At 39.8% G+C, this 20,354-nt stretch overlaps 1 protein-coding gene across 5 annotated transcripts in view; it reads right to left on the bottom strand.

The window, feature by feature from the left end:
* Positions 1-20,354, bottom strand: part of arhgef28 (Rho guanine nucleotide exchange factor 28) — a 131,627-nt gene that overhangs the window by 56,625 nt on the left and 54,648 nt on the right. For 3 of the 5 annotated variants that reach the window (XM_004910823.4, XM_002934839.5, XM_012952887.3), the window contains exons 5-7: positions 19,980-20,163; positions 16,793-16,973; positions 13,468-13,537 (exon numbers count right to left, since the gene is read on the bottom strand). In XM_004910823.4, the coding sequence (XP_004910880.1) occupies positions 13,468-13,537; positions 16,793-16,973; positions 19,980-20,163 (435 nt within the window). Of the gene's footprint in view, positions 1-919; positions 1,185-13,467; positions 13,538-16,792; positions 16,974-19,979; positions 20,164-20,354 lie in introns of those variants that run through there. The other 2 variants (XM_012952889.3, XM_031893732.1) reach the window with 1 other exon arrangement.

The following is a 20,354-nucleotide window of genomic DNA, read 5'->3' as shown; positions in this document are numbered from 1 at the left end:
TGAATGGGCAAATTGTTGGTACAATGTACAGCAAGCAAGTGGTGGAACCACTGTGCACAAATGGTATCAGTTCCAGTGCCCCATTTTGTATGGCATGTTTAACTAGGTGGAAGTCAGTTGGTCATTTTCGAGCAACACTAAGATAACCCTGAAAGGAAAACCTTTTCAGGGCATGTGTTGTGCCCCTTTGCTCTGTACCTCCAACTGCATGAAATTCATCAAAGCAAGCCGAACTGGCACACTGGCACCAAGTACAAGTTGCAAGGAGCTTGTATGGGTGCAAGTACATTTGTAAGTACCATCTGTTGCCTCTGGATTTATATTTCTTGTTCAAACCATTGGAGACAAAACACACAGTAGTTATTAGTACCCGTTTACATTTAATTTAACAGGCAGGTAGAGTAAGAGAGCATCGCAGCATATTGTATTTTTTCCCTGAAAATTCACATTTATTCATATAATTAGGGGCTGCCATATCAACATGGTTTTTAGGAGCATATCACCTCTGCTGGTCAATAACAGATGCTGCCCTTGATATTAGTAAATAAAAATAATCGTCAGTAATACCTCAGCTGAGATAAACAGAATGGCATGTCTCAATGATATGTACATATTCAGATTTACAGAGACATTGCCACTGAAAATTTAGCACATAGACAGGATATAGCTTGTCTTTAAGCACAAATCAATGAGGCAAGCTACAGATAAAAATCATCAACAATTCCAAATTGTGATTGAGGCTGAATATTAATTCTGGAATTAATCTTGTAATATCTATACTGTAAAATCCCCCCCCCCCCCCCCCCCCCCCCCATGGAGCATGTACATAAGTGGCACTGCTTGGTAATAGCTAATATATTGGCTTCAGCAAGTACTACACACACTCCATGCAAGTGCATATATAGATATATATGTATACCTTGTTTAGATGACCTTCTGTGAATCCTCATTTTTGGAAATGAAGGCCAGGAATAATTGAAAGGTGAGTCTGAGTCTGATTCCATATTTTTTTTCCTGGCTATATAGCCAGTTCCTGCTGCTGAAACACAGATCCTGGTGATTCTTTAGAGACCAAGTCAAGCAGATGAAAAATAAAGGAATGAGCAAGGATGGATCACATTGCCCTCTCTGCCCAGGGGAGGGAGAAGCTGTAAATGTTTGCTCTCTTCAGGCGCTCAGGCATGTAGACACATCGGGCTGTAAATATTAAATCAAAAAGGGAGACTACAGGGGGAAAAAACTAAGCGGCATCATGGTCCAGAGCTATTTGAAAGGTCAATCTGTGCCAATGAATCATTAACTCACCTTCTCATTTCCATGCTAATGGAAACTGGCTGCACAAAGCTGCAGCTTGTGAGATATACTTGTAAGCAAACAGAGTGAAAGCACTCAGAACAAACAGATCCCACTGTGTAGGGTGATGTTTGTATGCTATGAGCAAGGCGGCCGCTTATATACCCAGACTTCTATCTGCTGCTTTGGGACCTGGCTTCTTTGATACAATTTTCTGTTATGGAGAATGGACATTTGGTACAGCATCCCGGGGGGCAGGCAGCATATGAAATGCAAAATAAGAAACTGGACTAAACTTTATTTAGGTATTAAAGTTACTCAAGACAAGACATTTATGAGTGGGTGAGTGTTGGGGTCTATAAGATGTATATGAATCATGAACAGATATATTCATGGGAAGCTTACTAGGCAGACAGTAAAAAGGAGTTTAGATTTCAATATTTATAAGCTAACCAAGACCATCAGAGGAAGATTTTTGTAGGAAACCCTGGTTACCTTACAATGTGCACAATCCCGGCCCCCCTAAATCATAGCAAATATTACTTTACACCTATAAAGATGAACTTCAGAAATAAGAATATAGTGTATGTTCCCTGCGCTCCTCTTTTAGGCAGTAGCGGTGAGGGTTTTATTAAGAGGCTGGCTGTTTCCATGTAACATTGCAGCAATGCATAATGGGATTAGTGAGTGATTTACAACAAGCATCCCATACTTCCATTGTATCCCTGAACAACTCTCTCTCTCTGCACAAGTGGCCAGGGATAACTGGTTTTCTACCCCACCAACAGATTCACAGAACACACACTTAAGAGGCCTACGAGAGCCGCGCTGGAAACCATAATGAATAATAAATAAGCTCTTTTACAGGCAGGGATACAATAAACATGTTACTAAGCGGCTGCACAGAGATTTTCTGATTCCAAAGAGAAGCAGACAGCGGTTCCCTTTAAATGTCACATTTGGAAGCCGGTGACATTTGAGCTTGTTAACATTCCTTCCTTCACTTCCATGGCTGTTCATGGTACGGAAGCCTACAGTAGCACGTCTGTGCTCAGGCCTCAAATTAATTCCCTCCTCTGTATTTGTTGGCGAGTTAATGCATGACAATGAGTTAGCGCTTCAAATTAGCATAGTAGAGTTTAATAATGAAGGCTACACAAACATGCCGAGCCCTCGCCTCAAACTAAGGCCATTGTCTCCTTACGGCCATATTAATATGTACAAATCTACTTGGCAGAGCATTTATTATTTGTTACAATAGAGTTTTAATGACTCTTGTTGTGCCAACTTCAGATTTTCTATGGTTTGGGTTACATTCGCCCACGTTGAATGTATGCAGTTAACTAGAGATGAAAAGAGATACTTGTTGCTTAAAGAAAAAAATACTCTTTCATGAATTTTCATTAAGAGGACCAATTGCTCCACATTTGCAAAGAATATTTTGTTCTAGGCATAAAGGCATTTTTACTTATAAGTGGGAGTTATCATACTGCTTGCTTTGCCAAAGTTTTCTCCAAGATGGCTTGGATTTTTGGAGAGCAATTATGGTTGCATGTTCAGCTGCTGCAACTATTGGAACCAAAGCAGCGGTGTAATTAAGCCATGCTGCTCCCCCCACCAAAAAATTTGCAGAGAACCCCCAGCACGCACAGCAACAGGAACCCGCCACCCCCTGTAGCCGACCACCTGCTCACCCCACTCCCCACAAGCTCACACCTGCTTGCTTTTGTTAGGTAAGAGAAAGGGGGATATGAGCAGGGAGGGCAGCCAGGTACTACAGTTTCTAAAACTATAAAGGAAGCAGACTGTGGTCTGGGCCACCCAGCAACAGTAGGGGCTGCTTCCTCTATAGTTACATCACTGGACCAAAGCTCAACAAGGTGAGAGAGAAATGGAAACATGTTTGTTATAGTCACCCTGCTATGGTTCTAGGAGTATGTGAATCTATACATTGCCCTGGCTAATCAGTCAGTATTACTTCCTCTCAGGGTGGGCCAAGCCGACCGGGCGCCCTAGGCAACCCGGTCGGCCAACTCCGCCCACCGATTAGATCGGTCATTGCCTCCGCCGCTAATGACAAGCGGCGGAGGCAATGACAAAGTAGCACTAGGGGTAGGCAGGAGAGGCTCCTGCCTGGCGCCCCTCAATCGTTGCGCCCTAGGCAGCTGCCTCTTCTGCCTACCCCTAGTTCCGGCCCTGCTTCCTCTCCAAAAATTGCAAAAAAATGGTTAAGTAATGAAATAGGGGTTCATTAGGAACCCCTTGATTTGTAAATGATAAATGCTGATTGTTTGCTATGGGTTACTGAGCAAGGACTTAAAGAAGAAGGAAAGGCTAGTAAAGAGTTAATCTCAAGCTGCAGGCATACCTTCAGTTGTCTCAATAGTGCCCTTAAGTCTCCCCATATTTCACCTGTTCAGAAGATCTGAAGCCAAGAAGAAAAAACGCTGAACTGTGTTAAGAAAGTTCCCATAATGCCTCACTCCTGAACAGACAACCAGACCAAGTGAACATTCTCAGTTAGTTAGACTATGAGTCAGCTTCCTGCTGATTGGCTCAGATCCACATCCAGTTCTTAGCATTCTTGAGGGAGGGGGGAGCAGGAACGAGCAGAGAACAGAAAGCTGCGTGTCTGTGGCACAGGAATTACAGACACAACAAATCTTTAGACAGGGAACTCAGTGCAGTGTTTCTGTGAGTGCTTATGGCTGTATTTACATAGACCTTTCTGATAAAGCTTACTTAGTTTTTACCTTTCTTTCTCCTTTAACTTTGCCCATGCTTGTGAGCAGGTTTTCTTGCTGAATTTCCTTTTCACATGAACATGAAAAAATATAAGTAAATCATATCTCCCAGCATCCTCAGCTGGCTGGCTATTAAGGACTACAAATAAACATGTGGTCACAGATGGAAGTTTGAATAACAAGCATTCAGCCTATATTAGGTATGAGGCATACTATGTTACCACCCCCATCCGTCGGTGTAGCAAACCCGCACCCAACCAGCAGGGCATTCCTGAAATGACTGGTATGCATTAAATACTTGCATAGTCATATTCACCCATTCTTTCGGAATTACTTAATTGTGTTGTTAAGAGAAGGCATCATTCTCAGTGCCTCTGTATGAGCAACGTGTAGCAGGAATGTGTCTCCTAAACTCAGAGGAAGTAAATTTGTAACTCCTGATTAATCAATAATCTGTCTACAAGTATACGCCAAACCCTAGAGACTGAGGAGGAGGAGGATTCATTATGTCCTTACATAGGAATTTTCATTTTGCTGACTTTTACTCTGCAAATATTCAGCATATTTTGTTGCCTTTCTAATGGGTTAATGAATAAAAAATACTGGGTTATGTCGGCCAGACGGACACATTAACAGCTGTTACATAGCACAAACAAGGTCAGTTTACAGAACACATTTTATCTAAGGGGCATCACTGAGGTGTGCAAATACCCAAAACTTACACCAACAACACTGTTCCTCACCTATAACATGGTAACTCTAAAACCTAAATCTCACCTAGAATAAGTCCCCTCTAGAACTCTCTTACTAAGTCACTGTATATGTCCACTCTAGCACTTTGCCAATCAGATACTATATAGGTTTTCTCTAAAACACTCTTTTTGACCTATATATCCATTCTATAACACTTCCCATATCCACTCTAGAACACTGCTACTCAAATACTAAATGTACACTCTAAAATACTGCTCCACATTTACTAAATATGTCCACTCTAGAACACTGCTGCTCAGCTACTATATGTCCACTCTAGAATACTACTGCTCATCTACTATATGTCCACTCTAGAACACTGCTGCTCATCTACTATATATCCACTCTAGAACACTGCCGCTCAACTACTATATGTTCACTCTAGAACACTGTTCATCGTCTACTAAATATGTCCACTCTAGAACACTGCTCCTCGTCTGCTGAATATGTCCACAACACTTCTTCTTACCTACTATATATGTCCACTTTAGAACACTGCTGCTCAGCTACTATATGTCCACTCTAGAACACTGCTACTCAAATACTAAATGTACACTCTAAAATACTGCTCCATGTCTACTAAATATGCACACTCTAGAACACAGCTCCTCATTTATGAAATATGTCCACACTAGAACACTTCTGCTCAACTACTATATGTCCACTCTAGAACACTGCTGCTCATCTACTATATGTCCACTCTAAAACACTGCCTCTCAACTACTATATGTTCACTCTAGAACACTGCTCCTCATCTGCTGAATATGTCCACAACACTTCTCCTTACCTACTATATATGTCCACTCTAGAACACTGTTACTCAGTTACTATATGTCTGCTCTAAAATACTGCTCTTCATTTACTAAATATGTCTACTCTAGACCACTGCTCCTCGACTACTATATATATTCACTATAGAACACAGCATCTTAGCTACTATATGTTCATTTTATAACACTGCTATTCATCTGCTATCTACTACAATGTTATATGCCCACTTTATAAAACTTCTAGAATATGCTTCTCTTCTCTTATATTTATTATGAACTATATCAGCTCTAGAACACTGCTACTCAACTACTAAGTCCAATGAAAACACTGCTCTGCAATTACTCTTTGGGTGGATAAACTGGGCAAAATATCTGCTTATGTGACTGAACAACAAGTGTATCTGGATGTCTATGCCCAGCTCAACATCATTAAAGAAAATAACACCAGTGGAAAGTGATTACCATATATACTCGAGTATAAGCCGAGTTTTTCAGCACCAAAAATGTGCTTAAAAAGTCACCCTCGGCTTATACTCGAGTATATGGATTTGAAGATGTAAGTGTCTGGCATCCGTTGCACGCTCAACCCTAGGCTTATACTCGAGTCAATACGTTTTTCCAGTTTTCTTAGGTAAAATTAGGTCCCTCGGCTTATATTCGGATCGGCTTATACTCGAGTATATACGGTATACCTCACAACATTTTTAGACAAATACACATGCAATATACAAAATTAAAGTATAGTAGCCCCATAAAGGTGCAGTTTACATATCTGCCCCAAGATGCAAGATAAACCAGTCCAATCAAATGAAACCTTTCATCTGTAAACCACTAGAATCACAGTTCTGTTATACATTATATAGCAATACATTAGCCACATGGTGTGAAAGTCTAAAGACCTGAACTCTGACAACTCCAAGATAGTTTAAAAGAAAAAATGATATATTTTTGGAACAAACAAACAATTATTGAATTACCAGCTAAGCCTATAAAAAACAGGAAGCAAAAGGACTGTGTAGAGGCAGATAGGAGCCTACATTGTAAGCAGTCTCATGAGATGTAAAAGAAACAGTTACTACACAAGGAAGAGAGTTGTCAGTAATACAGGAACCAAGCGGCCAGTCCTGTAAAAGACTAAACACTGAGGGGAAATCCTGTGATACATACAAATGTTACAAAAATTTAGCGAGAGATACTATCAGCTTTACAGGTCAGTTCATGGAGAAATGGACAGTTGATGCCGAAATGGGATGTTTCATTTATTTCGGGATAGGGATAAGTGCAAGCTAATGGGAGCCTTCCCCTGGAGCAGTGTTCTGTGCTCTATGCGACCATACCAGTACAAAGCACAGAGAACAGTACTAAGGAGCATAGCATTACCTTCCTTCCTTGTCCTAGTGATAAGTACAGGTATGCCAATTCTCCTTGTACCAACTGGCATTTCTTCTACTGCCTGTGGAATGGGCTGGGTATGTAGATGCCCACAGCCTGGCCACTCCTTGTCTGCAACGCTGGGTGCAATGATTTAACCCTAACAGCAGCAGGTACAAATAAAGGAGAGAAAGGTGCATTATGGGCAGAAAAACATGGTGCTTTGTGCTTGTTTTTTGTACTTTGCACCACCTTAGTAAAAAAAACGTAAAAACGTGCTACTTTCTATCAGCTGGACAGATAAAAAAATGAACTAAGCTTTATTTAGAGCAATGCAGAAAGATCTGTGCTTTTGCAAGCCCTCCACTTAATGGCACAGCAAATGCTTCTTTTAGTTTAAGTCACAATGGCTTATTTCTCTAAACAAGCTCAGCAGTGCTACACATAGGGGCAGATTTACTAATTCACGAATCCGAATCCCGAAAGGGAAAAAATCGTACTGGAAACGAAAATTTTGTGACTTTTTCGTCGCCGTCACGATTTTTCATATTTGTCGCGACTTTTCGTATTTGTCGCGACTTTTTCGTCGCCGTCACGACTTTATCGGATTTTGCGCGACGAATTCACCGCTGTCGCGATTTTTTCGTATTGAGCAATAGTAAACGGCGGAAAAACCAGTCCGATTTTTTTGCAACGGTGACGAAAAAGTCACGGAAAATATACAAAAAAGTCACAACGGCGATGAAAAAATCGCGGGACATATGAAAAAGTCGCGACGGTGATGAAAAAGTCGCAAAAATACCGATCATTACGAAAAAACGCATTCGGACCCCTTCGGACTGTTCGTGGATTAGTAAGTTAATACCCCAGCACACATCCTACCTCTTTTTTATGCGTGTTGCAACCAACTGAGAAAGTTTAATTGCAGTTGCTAATTGAAGCAGTAGACTGTGGTATTTTCACAAAATAGCCTCACAAATCACTTTTTGTTTTAGCTGCCTGTGAAGCATTTATGTAAAGGGATGTTATCATCACATCATTCTAATTCTCTTTTTTACGTAGGCATACGCTATCATACAATGCCTGACAATACAACTCAATCGGGATTTATTTGAAAGGTTAGCTGAACCATGGGTGCGTTTTATACATTTCAAGTTCAAATATATATTTTACATGATAAGGTCAAATAGCGGTGCTTGTGAAGTGCCTAGGTCAAATGTATGAAGGTCTCAGAGAACAAATTCCAACTCTCAATATAACTGTCTCCCTTTACAAAGTTATTGCAACTAAAATGTCCTTTGACTTCTCACCCTAGGAGACTGGGTCTAGGTGTGATTCTCTGAATGCATTGCCTCTTAGGGGGAATGCCTTACAGATTTATACTTTCCTTTTAAGTAGAAACCTTTATCCATAAAAGAAAAAATGGTTAGACTATTTCAAAGTGAAAGAGATCTGGCTATCAGCTTGTATTTGCAACCCAATGCATGGCCCTAACAGCTGCAATCAGTATCACTACAGATGATGCCTGCCCATATTTATAAACATGTGGTCTGTTTTACTTTCTTTATTCTATATGACAAATCAAACCTTAACATGCCTTCTCCTTGAGGGAACCTACCAATGCTCCCCCTTACTGCAAGCTCTCTACCTTTAGAAGTGGCCCCATTTATATTGCAGGATTCTAATACTGAACAGGCAACTTGCCAGCTCACAGCCAGAATCCAAGAGAGTTTTATGTGATTGGGCACAGCCAGCCAACAGCCTTGGAGACTCGCACCCCAGTCTTACTTTACAGACCATGCTTGTGAACACCATTTTTACTGTTTCCTATGGACCATTAAAGAGGTGGTTCAACCTTAGGTTAACTTTTAGTATGTTACTGAATGTCCTATTACAGGCAGTTTTGCAACAGGTCAGTATTTATTCTTTATAGTTTTTGGTTATTTGCCTTCCTCTTCTACCTCTTTGCACCACTGACCCCAGCAGCCTAATACTATTGCTATGTGAGGCTGCAATAATATAGTTACTGTTACTTTTTATTTCTTATCCACCTATTCTGTTCCTCTACTATACTTATTCCACTCTCTTATTTATGCCACTGCCTGGTTGCTAGGGAAAATAAATTGATTAAATATCAAACTGAAAAGCTGATGAACAAAAAGCTGAAAAAAACAAAAAAATGAAGACCAATTGCAATCTGTCTTAGAATACAACTATCACCATATCAAAGGTTAATTTAATGTAGAATATCACTGTCATCATATCAAAGGTTCATTTAAAATTAATCTAAATTAAAGTTAATTTAAATGTCAACTACTTCTTTAATTATCTCAGTGGAATTGATCACAGTGATGGCCACAGATTTAAAATGCTCTACTAATAGTAGACAGTTATGCAACATGAGAAGATGATAATCATTCAATCTACTTTAGCCTTAGCCAGTATTTTTTTTTTTAATTTTTATTTTATGTGTTAACCATAGCAGTAATAGTAGTTTTTCACATACTGCTGCAGTTAACTTGCCTGATCTCTCTTCCTTGTGAAAAATCTACCCATTAATCTTAAACTATATCATAAACTCCCTTACAACCAACTTTAAATCAAGTTGAACAAAAGACATACTCCTACGCCTATTCTATCCATTCAATAACTCCTAATCAAGATCAAAATATCAGTATTATCTGTGCTGTCATGCAGATCGTCCCGCCATGTATTAACAACATTAGTAATGATGAACTGCCAGTCTTCAAGCATTCGGAAACATATACTGAATGTGACAAACTTCTATTAAAATTCAGTTGTAATAAAAATGGCAAACAGTTGATCAAAAGTCATGATACATGTCCTAGAAAACTACTGGATGGCTTGAAAAACTTAATGGAATCAATGACAGAGATTCTTCAATTAACAGTGAACAGTAGTTAATCTTTTCAGGTGGATTTCATTTTTTATTTATATTTCGTTATAGTTTTTAATACAGGTATAGGACCCATTATCCAGAATGCTCGGGACCAAGGGTATTCCGTATAAGGGGTCTTTCTGTAATTTGGATCTCCATACCTTAAGTCTACTAAAAAATTAATAAAACATTTATTAAACCCAATAGGATTATTTTGCATCCAATAAGGGTTATTTATATCTTAGTTGGGATCAATTAAAAGGTACTGTTTTATTATTCCAGAGAAAAAGGAAATCAGTTTTGAGATTCTAAATTATTTGATTAAAATGGAGTCTATGGGAGACGGGCTTTCCGTATTTCGGAGCTTTCTGGATAACAGGTTTCCGGATAAGGGATCCCATACCTGTATTTCGCCTTATTTTCCCACACTTTCCAACTTTCAAATAGGAGTCCATAAAAAAATGAATAAATAATAATCATAAAATAAATGAAGTGCACACATTTTTCTGATGCCACTTCAGCTTCTATTGAGCATGCCCCCCCCCCCCACTTTACTGTGTCTGGTATTTTTTTTTATTCTAATGACAAATCTGTCAAAGAATGTATTATTTTTACCAGTTTAGAAAGTTGTTGACTCTGGGAAATATGAGACTGAACAATCCTATTGGGTTCATTTAATGTGTAAATTTTTAGCAAACTTTAGGAATAGTGATCCAAATTACAGAAAGATCTGTTATCCAGACAACCCCAGGCCCCCAGCGAGATAACAGAATGATCACAATTATAACCTTTAGATTTTCATTTATTTAGAAAATAAAAGTGTTAAACACAAAGAGCCAGATGGGTTTACATGCTTAAAAAAGAATTTTTCATTCTGTCAGGTTTAATTAAGTCTGAAGAAGAAATTCCCCATTATAGAAGATAAAGTATATCACTTTACACACACCTGAACTCACGCCACTAGATAAATGGTGGCTAAAGGCCTAATTGATAGCCTGGTATCTCTTTCCTGCAGCAATTCTCTCTTAGAGCTCTGTCGACCTTGGTTTTAGCCCACCCAGAAACAGTGCTTTCAAGAGCAAAAGCCATTTTAATAATTTTAGGTGATACCCTATACACTTATGTATATAACCATTTGTATCTGCAAGGAAAGGGAATATGACCATCCCACAAGTTACATTTATATTGTGATACTAAAAGTTTTATTCTGCAGAAGAGTAGTATAGTTTGCATAAAATTATTTACGATTTCTGCCACATCAGCAGCCAATAACAAGGCCAAAGAGTTTACCTGCCTTGGTTATTTCCCCCTGCCAGGAAGTCCCCTCTTAACCACAATAAAATAAAAATGGTTAGGGTATTTAAATTAAAAAAGGGGTCTGCTGAGGCACTCATGACCGAACCCAGCTACTACAGGGTTTATGTAAAACATTGCAAAATTCCACTTCTAGTCAATCAGCATGGGTAGGATTTACTGAAACAGTTTAAAAGCAAATATCTAATTGGTTGCTATGGGTAACAAGACCATGCAAAAAATCTGTGTCTATTATTTCATCGTCTCTGATAACTGCCTTCCAGAGTTCAGGGTCAGACTGGGGGGTGCAGGGCCCACTGGGGCTCCCGCCCCAAGGGCCCCACAGGTGTCCCAGCCGGCTGCGTTCCCTAACCCCCCAACCCCCACAGGGTCCCCCACCCGATGTCCTCCACTGAGCGTGCGTAAATTTAACGCGATAGGGGAGGAACGGTCGGGCAGAGGGAGCACCGGAAAAGGTCACGTCAGAGCCGCCGGGGCCCCTGGATTTTTCCAGGTGTCCTGGTGGCCCAGTCCAAACCTGCCAGAGTTTGTTATAGCCCCTGTTCATGCATAATGGGGTACAGACAGTGATTGTCCTGAAAAGGGATGTATTTATTAATTTAAAAGTATTTGTTACATTGCCTTCAGATTAGCCTAACTATAAGAAAATCTTTAAAAGTTCTAAGCTCTTACTAGCAAGATGTTATGCAAGTGATCAAGAAGGAAAGCATACAGATCTCCAAGAACTAAAGAATCAACCCAGCTCACAGTTTACTTCTATAAATGTAAGCAAATTAACATTTCTTGACTGGGTGGACATGGTGGGACTTTATCCTGCTATGTATAGTATTGTGTACAGAAACAATATGGCTTTGATATGAGAACATATGAAAGAAGAAATGTTTGCACATGGCAAGCACCTCATCACCTACTGTGCCATAGGATTCTATGCACAGTAACAGCTGCACCAAGCACAGTAATAAAATAACATGGTGGCTGCCCATATCATACCAAAATCTGCCACCATATAAAAGACCTGTAAACAAGCCATGTGGTTTGTAGGATCCCTTTAGAGTTCTCCAGATAAACCCTTACACAATAGCAAAGATACCTGCCTCTATCATGTTACATTCTTTCAGCACTTGGAAGTTTGGTTTATTCTTCTGTTTTCATTTTGGTTATGAGTGATTTCAGAACATCAGCGCTATCGTATGGTTGTGCTTTGTGAAGCCTGCATTGACCAGTTTTTGTTCAGTCTGGGGCACAGAGATCCACATTCAGTCCTGTTGTACCATCTGAGTCAGCTGATGGTATGGTATTTAGCAACTACATATCTTCTCTCTGTTCTTCCCTGTTGCTGTTTCTTGTTTGACAGGTGCAAATTTTAGACAGTGTTTTCCTTTAAGGGGACAAGAATGCACTGGCACAAGAATGTGTGCATTATACCTTTCTAATTATAGAAGAATTGTGCTTAAAAAAGATGTGTTTCAGGCTGATTTACTGAGAAATTTCCCCAAACCTGACTTGTCCGACCCCTCTGTTCCACTTTCTGCTGCCTTATTTTCCAGGCTGTACAGGGGGCCCTATAGCACTCAGCACACTGCACTTTAGGATAGGAACCAATCCGCAGCTAGCCTGACCTGATAGGGAACTGAAGTCTTTCTTTGCTTATGTAACAGTGGTGATTCCTGTGATTGGTTATCCCCCTTCTACTACGCTTCTTCCGTTAGGAGTCTCCTACCCATTATTTGAAACATGAACAAGGACCAGAGAGGTTCTATAGGAAGCTCCAAGAAAGGGGTCATTTTAAAGATATTGATCATTTTTAGCCCTGAATGAAACCAGCACCATATATTATTCAAAATTACCTACAAGATACAAGATTAGGGGAGGGGTTTAATTTAGGCTACATGGCTCCTTTAAACTATTTATTATCTTTTACATTTATATGAAAGATGCACCCAAATTTCAGGCTGTCAACAACTCATTATCTCCCAAACGCTATTAGACATTTTACAGCACCTCTATAATCACAGTATATATAATATAGATTTTGTCACAATTACAGTTCAATTACCTGATGGCTGTTTGCATTTTTTGGCACCCTGTATGTTTATTGTTCTTATGAACATGTTAAAGAGAAAAGGCTGGGAATATATGCCCAATATTTGAGAAACAAATTTGAGAACGCAAATATAATATCATGTTTTTTTCCTCCCAATGTGTCCCTGTTCTTGTTATAAGATAAAGATAAACACAAAATTTAAGCTATATTTTTTTTACAAAACTGCAGTATGTACCGTCCTACCCAAGGACCAATATTATAACAAGAATAAGATTTTACCTTCTTCTCTATGTATTTCATCGGGCTGGTTCAGTATTTTGTGATCCTGATTTTGCATTGGGTTTGTTATCTGAAAGAAAGAAATCATAACTCAGGACAACCACAACCAGCAGAACTCAGGTTTACTATCTTTAATATACTTACTATGCCTTTTTTTTCTTTTTCTTTTATGTTTTGTATAAATGTTTATTTGCAAAAGAAAATAAAAAAAACAATAAAAATATAAGTTGCAAAAAAAAAAAAAGAAAGAAATCATAACAATATTTTTTTAGATATATTTATACATTGAAGTGGAATTTTAGTGCTTGCCTGTATGGTCATCTTTATTAAACAGGGTTAAAAAAAATTATCTACACACTGAGCTACAGGTGTATACATGCCAAGAGCAGCTTCCTGTGAGTCACAGGGCATTTCCCCCTGCAGACAGGAAATAAATGGATGTTGCTTTAATTGATCGGAAAGCTGTGTGATACACACAAGTACAGAAACTAATGACTTGGGAATTATTCCATCTTATGTTATTTATATCTAGGATTTAAATTGCTATTTAAATGAATAGTGCCTCTGCAAAGCTGCATTTATTTCCATGCAAAATGATAATCTGCATACAGATATGGGATCCCTTATCCGAAAACCCATTATCCCAAAAGTTCCGAATTATGGAAAGGCCATCTCCCATAGACTTCATTTTAATCAAATAAGCTATATTTTTGAAAATGATTTCCTTCTTCTCTGTAATAATAAAACAGTACATTGTACTTGATCCCAACTAAGATATGATTAATCCTTATTGGAGGCAAAACAATCCTATTGGGTTTTTTTTTAATATTTAAATGATTTTTAGCAGACTTAAGTCACAGAGATCCAAATTACAGAAAGATCCCTTATCCGGAAAACCCCCAGGTCCCGAGCATTCTGGGTAACAGGTTCTATACCTGTACTTATATTGATGGACCATGAAATAAGAGATTTATTTGCCATATAGGCCAGAGCACAGGGCCACAGTTTCAGGGGGAATTATTTTTATCCCAAATGTTCACCCCCACCCTCACTTGAGACTAAAGCTGGCCATACACGTGGCGATCTCACGATGTTTCGTACGACCGTCGGTCGCACGAAACATCGTCAGATCCGCCACACACCATTCAGGGCTGAATCGGCAGGTAAGGAGGTAGAAACAATAGGATTTCTACCTCCTTCTGCCGATTCAGCTCTGAAGGGAGAATTTTGGTCAGGCGCCTTCTATGGCGCCCGATCAAAATTTTCTAACTTGGCCGATCGGCGAGCCGACCGATTTCAGCAGCTTCCTGCGATATCGGTCGGCTCGCTGACATGCCATACACGCACCGATTATCGTACGAAACGAGGTTTCGTACGATAATATCGGTGCGTGTATGGCCACCTTTACAGCAGAGGAGCTAAGGTTGGTGCAATGCAGAACATCTCTCAGTACATACACACTACAGATTCTGGCATGCACTTGCACCAGTCAGAGGATAATTCCAAAGCAAATGTGGCTGACTGTAGCTTAAAGATTTTCCAGCTTGTCCCACAAAGTATCCTGTGACAATCTCCAGATGAATTAAAGGGGTCCTAATAATAAAATTTGTATGTGGCTGTCTCTCCACTATACAAGCATTTTTCCAATATATATGCATTACCATATATAAATGGCTTAGGAGATATCAACTCACAAATATCCAATGGACCACAATAAGCCTTTTCAAAGAGCTTTCCAAGGAAGGGGAACGCTGACACCCATTCTCAGTCCTGCTAAATGGGTCTTTTGCCTCACATAGTTTGGGTGCTTCCTGCTTCAAGCACTGATGCACTGCAGTAAATAGTCCATTAAATAGAAATATATATGACTGAAGAGGATTAGGAGGATTGAGAAGGGGTGATACCCTGCATCGGAAACATGTTTGAATTTGTGAGTTCATAACATCCTAGCCATTCATTTTTGGTAATGCATATATATTAATAAAATAATAAAGTGGAGAGAAAGCCACATACAAATTTGATTATCAAGGTGTACAACCCCTTTAATCAATAAGTAGCAGAAGTGTAGGAAAGGCCATAAGCTCGACTGCCATGCACAGACAAACTTATAATATATGCAAAAAAGGTTTAATTTCTGTATCAGGTCTATTAAAAAGAAAAGATTTAAAATACAATTCCACGTGTACACAATAGAAGTTCCAGATACATCAATGTATACATTTTTTGTTGTTTTTTTTTTTGTTTTTTTTTGGTGCAGCCAGACCTTCGGAATGATGAATGATGACTCTTGCAAAGCAAACCAAGATTGGAATCATTTACAATAACCCAAAACTGGAAACCAATTGTTGCTGTTTACCATCACCAGATGAAACTGAGTAAAGGACACTAAAAACTGACACTAACTTTAACATTTTACATTTGCTGAGTAAAGCTAAGCGATTCCTCAGTTCTAAGATTACTGACAAGAAATTATTATTGACAAGATTATTATTGACAAGAAATAATCTTTTTTTCCTGATAATCTGGCCACTAGGGGCACTATTTCAGTCTATGAATGATAATTTATTTTACCTCAACAAGCCTGACAAGCATCTTTCTATATGTTTTGCTGAACATTTAAAGTGGACCTATCACCCAGACATAAAAAGCTGTATAATAAAAGTAATTTTCAAATTAAAAGAAACCCAAATTAATTTCTATATTAACACATCCAAACCCATTATAAAGGCATTTAAAAATCCCAGCTGTCAATCATATACTGCCTGCCCCGCCTCTATGCCTTAGGCACAGAGGCGGGGCAGACAAGTACTTTAACTTTCAACTCAGCTCTCACTTTCCCCCTCCCTCCTAACCATCTAATTGTGTAGCCAGTGCATGAGCCTGGGCATCAGGTCCCCCATTCTGGCACATAAACAAGATTTTGGAGTGATACAAAGCTTGTCTTAATAACACTGCCCACAAAATGGCACCTGCCTATTTGCTGTGATTGTGTAATTCCAGAACTGAAGGAAACCAGATTTATATTACTTATATAATGTAAGTGAAGTTTATTTTGCTTAACAAACACAATAGAAAAGAATTTTGAGATAAATCTTAGGGTGACAGGTCCTCTTTAAAATAGTGATCCCTAACCAGTGGCTCCAAATACCAAATAGCCAATCACAGCCTGAACTCTTTTCATGCCTGTGTGGCTCACCAACACTTTTTACATCTGAGTGTGGCTCATAAGCACAAAAGTTTAGGGATCCCCGATTTAAAAGAGGGTAAGATCAAAGTTAAACTTGTGTATTAAATGGCAACTTTACATAACAAGATGTCACAGTACCTTTTCAATGAAGCGGGAGTCCCACAAACATTTCCTGAAGAGCTCAATGTCAGACTCCAGCGACTTCCCCTGAGGCTGAAGCCGAGTCAGTGTCAGCACAGTGGTTGAATGACAGAAGCGTAAGAAGGAATCCTCTCCGATGACTACTGTGAAAAAGTCAAGGGGTGGCGCATCCTGAAAACTGAAGGAGATAACATGAAAATGAAAACACGTGCGAACGAGTTACCTACATGTAAACATATTTCTGAAAATCATAGCCCTAAACCTATTAATGTATGTACAAAAATAGATTCAGTGCAGAAGGAGATGGAGAACACCCTGCTCTGTGCAAGGAATAAACTTGTGTAACTGGAGCTGAGCACTGAGCTTTCTCTGACTAATGGATGGGAAATAAAGGACAATTACCTCCAGTGCTTGCTACAAATGCAGATTTGCCTGTGTGAGTGCAGCTCCTGAAAAGGACCAGATCTGCTTGCCTGTAAGTGGGAAAATAGAGCGAGCCCCAAGGGAGCACAGCATTGTTCCACTTGCTTTAAACAAACGACTCATTCATGACTAAATGTACCGGGGGGATAGCGAAGGGCTCGTGTCAGACAAACACCACTATCCACTGTCCGGCCGGATATGACATGGCCAGAGAACAGGTTCTAGAAGTAAACTGTGACATACCAAGCAACACAGTATATGAGATCACAAAAGTCATGACAGAACATTGTCAGTCTCCATCAATGGAGGGATGTAGAGAAGGAACATTTCCAGGGACAGAAATTTCCAGGGATAGAGAGTAAAACCAAAGATTATACCTGGAAATAAGTGACAACTAGAGGCAGGCACACAACTAAAGGGGAAACAGACTCTGTGACTGCTGAGGGGTCCAGGTAGCAGTATCAGACTGGGGTGTTATTAGCAGGTGAGATTAGGGACGTCCTTTGTGGTGGTTTGGCACAGGGATGAATAAACTGTGGTCCAGTTGCATTTTGGCACTGTTCCCTCTAAGCTGTGTCTTGCTTGGTGTCATTTCCAGCGTTCGGCATGAGAGTGAGCACCCTATAGTTATGGTGCAACTGCACTAAGGCAATTGATGCAGGCTGCTGTGGGAACCCTATGGCATGATGCAATGGTGTAAATTTCCAAACAAGAAGCAGGAAGGCAATGGACGTGCAAGGAGTTCATGTTGGTGCAAGTACCTCTAATGAATGGGAATTTTTGTGCAACTGACTGTGCCAAAATGCAATGTTCAGTCTATGTTCACTCACAATGTTCACTCACAATGTTCACTCACAATATATGTGCAAAAAATGTATTTTGTGTGAACTTTTTAAAAACTGTGTGCAGGGCCGGATTTCTGTGCTGCGCGCCCAGAGGCCAGAACCCTTTTCCGCCCCCTGCTGTTTGACTTACACCTGGCACACAGGGGATGCACACCTGGACTGCAGTTCTCCAGGTGTAAGTAACTTCATGTGCAGCTTGGCAGCCTGCTGCTCCGCAATTTTTACAGCCCTAGACCTGGCCCTTTCCAGCCCTCACTGTGTGCGCACTGGTGTGTGAGGTGCAAAAATATGTGTTTTCACACAGAATTCTTTGTGCACGCCACAATTTATTGTGTGCACTGGTCTTAAAATGTGTGCATGCACGAGGCAACAGTGCCAAAATGCAACTCGGCCACAGTAAATTCATCCCTGGGCTGCACCACCACAAAGGATGTCCCTAATCTCATATGAAAGCATTTTACACCAGGTGCAAACTGAGGTGGGTAGTACGGAGGGGAGGAATGCATGCACAGAGGGGAGGGAAGGTAAGGGAAAGTATAGGGAGAAATTAACTAAAGTGATGTAAAAAGCAATAGAAGAAGGGGAGGGGGACTGGGAACCAAATACCACACAGCAAGTTAGATAGCATGCAGCTGTATTTGCACACCCTGTACTCATTAAAACAGTTGCTACTTCCCCCTTAAAGGAAATCTATACCCCCAGAATGATTACTTACAGGAGACATATCATATAAAAATTAAGAATGTACCAGTGAATTATACTTCTCTAAATACAGAAGGATTGAGCTTTGAAACACAACTTTCTTAAATGATTTAATGAGAAATTCCACCAAAACTCTACTAGCCCCGCCCATCTGTTCCACTTCCTGCTGGCTGAATTCTCTGGATGAGCTGGGGAGCTGCCGGCCCTCAGTATACTGTACTGTAGAATAGGAACCAATCAGCAGCTAGGCTGACCTGATAGGGAACTGAAGCCTGTCTTTGCTTGTGTGAGTGCAAGGCTGTGATTGGCTATCCCCCTCCTACTGTGCTTCTGGCAGGGACTGTTAGGACATGCCCACCCTACATTTGAAACATGGACAGAGAACTGATAGGACCTATAGGAAGTTACAGTAAGGGACCATTTTTACAGAGAGGATTTATTTTTTGCCCAAAGTAAAACCAGCACTGTATATTGTTCATAATTGCCTACAAAATTAGGGTTTTCCCCATTTATCCAATATGTCTCCTTCAACCAACAGATAGCTTATATCATATTAAATAGCCTATTAAAGGATCTTACAAAACTGGAATATATATCAGTAAATATTGCCCTTTTATATCTTTTCCCTTGAGCCGCCATTTAGTGATGTGTGGTCCCTCTGATATCACCTGACAGGAAATAATGTAACAGGAAGAAGTGTGGGAGCAAAAGGCAGAACTCTGTCCATTCATTGGCTGATGTGGCCTAGCATGTATGTGTGCCTTGGCTCATTCGTGTGCATCATATGATCCGAGGGGGTGACCCTTAATTTTAAAAATAGAAATTTTCTACTAAAGTATATTTTTAAGAACATAGTTCATTTAGATGAAACAGGGCTTCACAAATGAGCTATTTTATGCAATATATTTTTATAGAGACCTACTTTTGTTCATGGTATAGTTTTCCTTAATAGATTAGAGTTATAAGGACAAATGATCAGTCCCTACTAATAATATAATTAAAGTCTCAAAGTTTGGACCTGATCTGGTAATCCACAGCAACCAATCAGAACATAGCGTTTTCTGGTCTGCTGCTTGAAGATATATGATTGGTTGCAATAAGCTACCAGACCTGAGATAAAGTTTATGACTTGCCCCACATGAGCACCAAAGAAATCCCTGCTGGCTAAGAAAGAGCTGGTGATATGAAAATAAATTATTATATATTAAACTTACTTTCGTAAGCGTGCAACCAATCCGATGTGTCCACTGCGAGCTGCAATATCGATTGGGGTCTCCTGATCTTCATTTTCTGTATGTAATCCACACACTCCACCAGGCTGGTACATAAGGAAATGAGAGACTTCTTCCAATCCCCATCTTGCTGTCAGGTGAAGTAAAGTCTCGCCACGAAAGCTGCCTGAAAGCAGATAATGAGTGGATAATGAGTATCAACAGACATGTTCAACATTTTTTTTTTTTTAAATAAAACATGATTTCCCACTTCTACTATTATGGGTATTATAGGGCCCCCTGATTTCTGTTTGCAGTCCTGGCTGCAAAACGTGTTAACCAGAATAAAAATGAATTGCACAGAATACAGAGAATTAC

The sequence above is a fragment of the Xenopus tropicalis genome, chromosome 1 (genome assembly GCF_000004195.4).
Source record: "Xenopus tropicalis strain Nigerian chromosome 1, UCB_Xtro_10.0, whole genome shotgun sequence".
NCBI classification, from domain to species: Eukaryota; Metazoa; Chordata; class Amphibia; order Anura; family Pipidae; genus Xenopus; species Xenopus tropicalis.
Note: the sequence above shows the minus strand (reverse complement) of the source record. Positions and strands in the feature narration are given on the sequence as shown.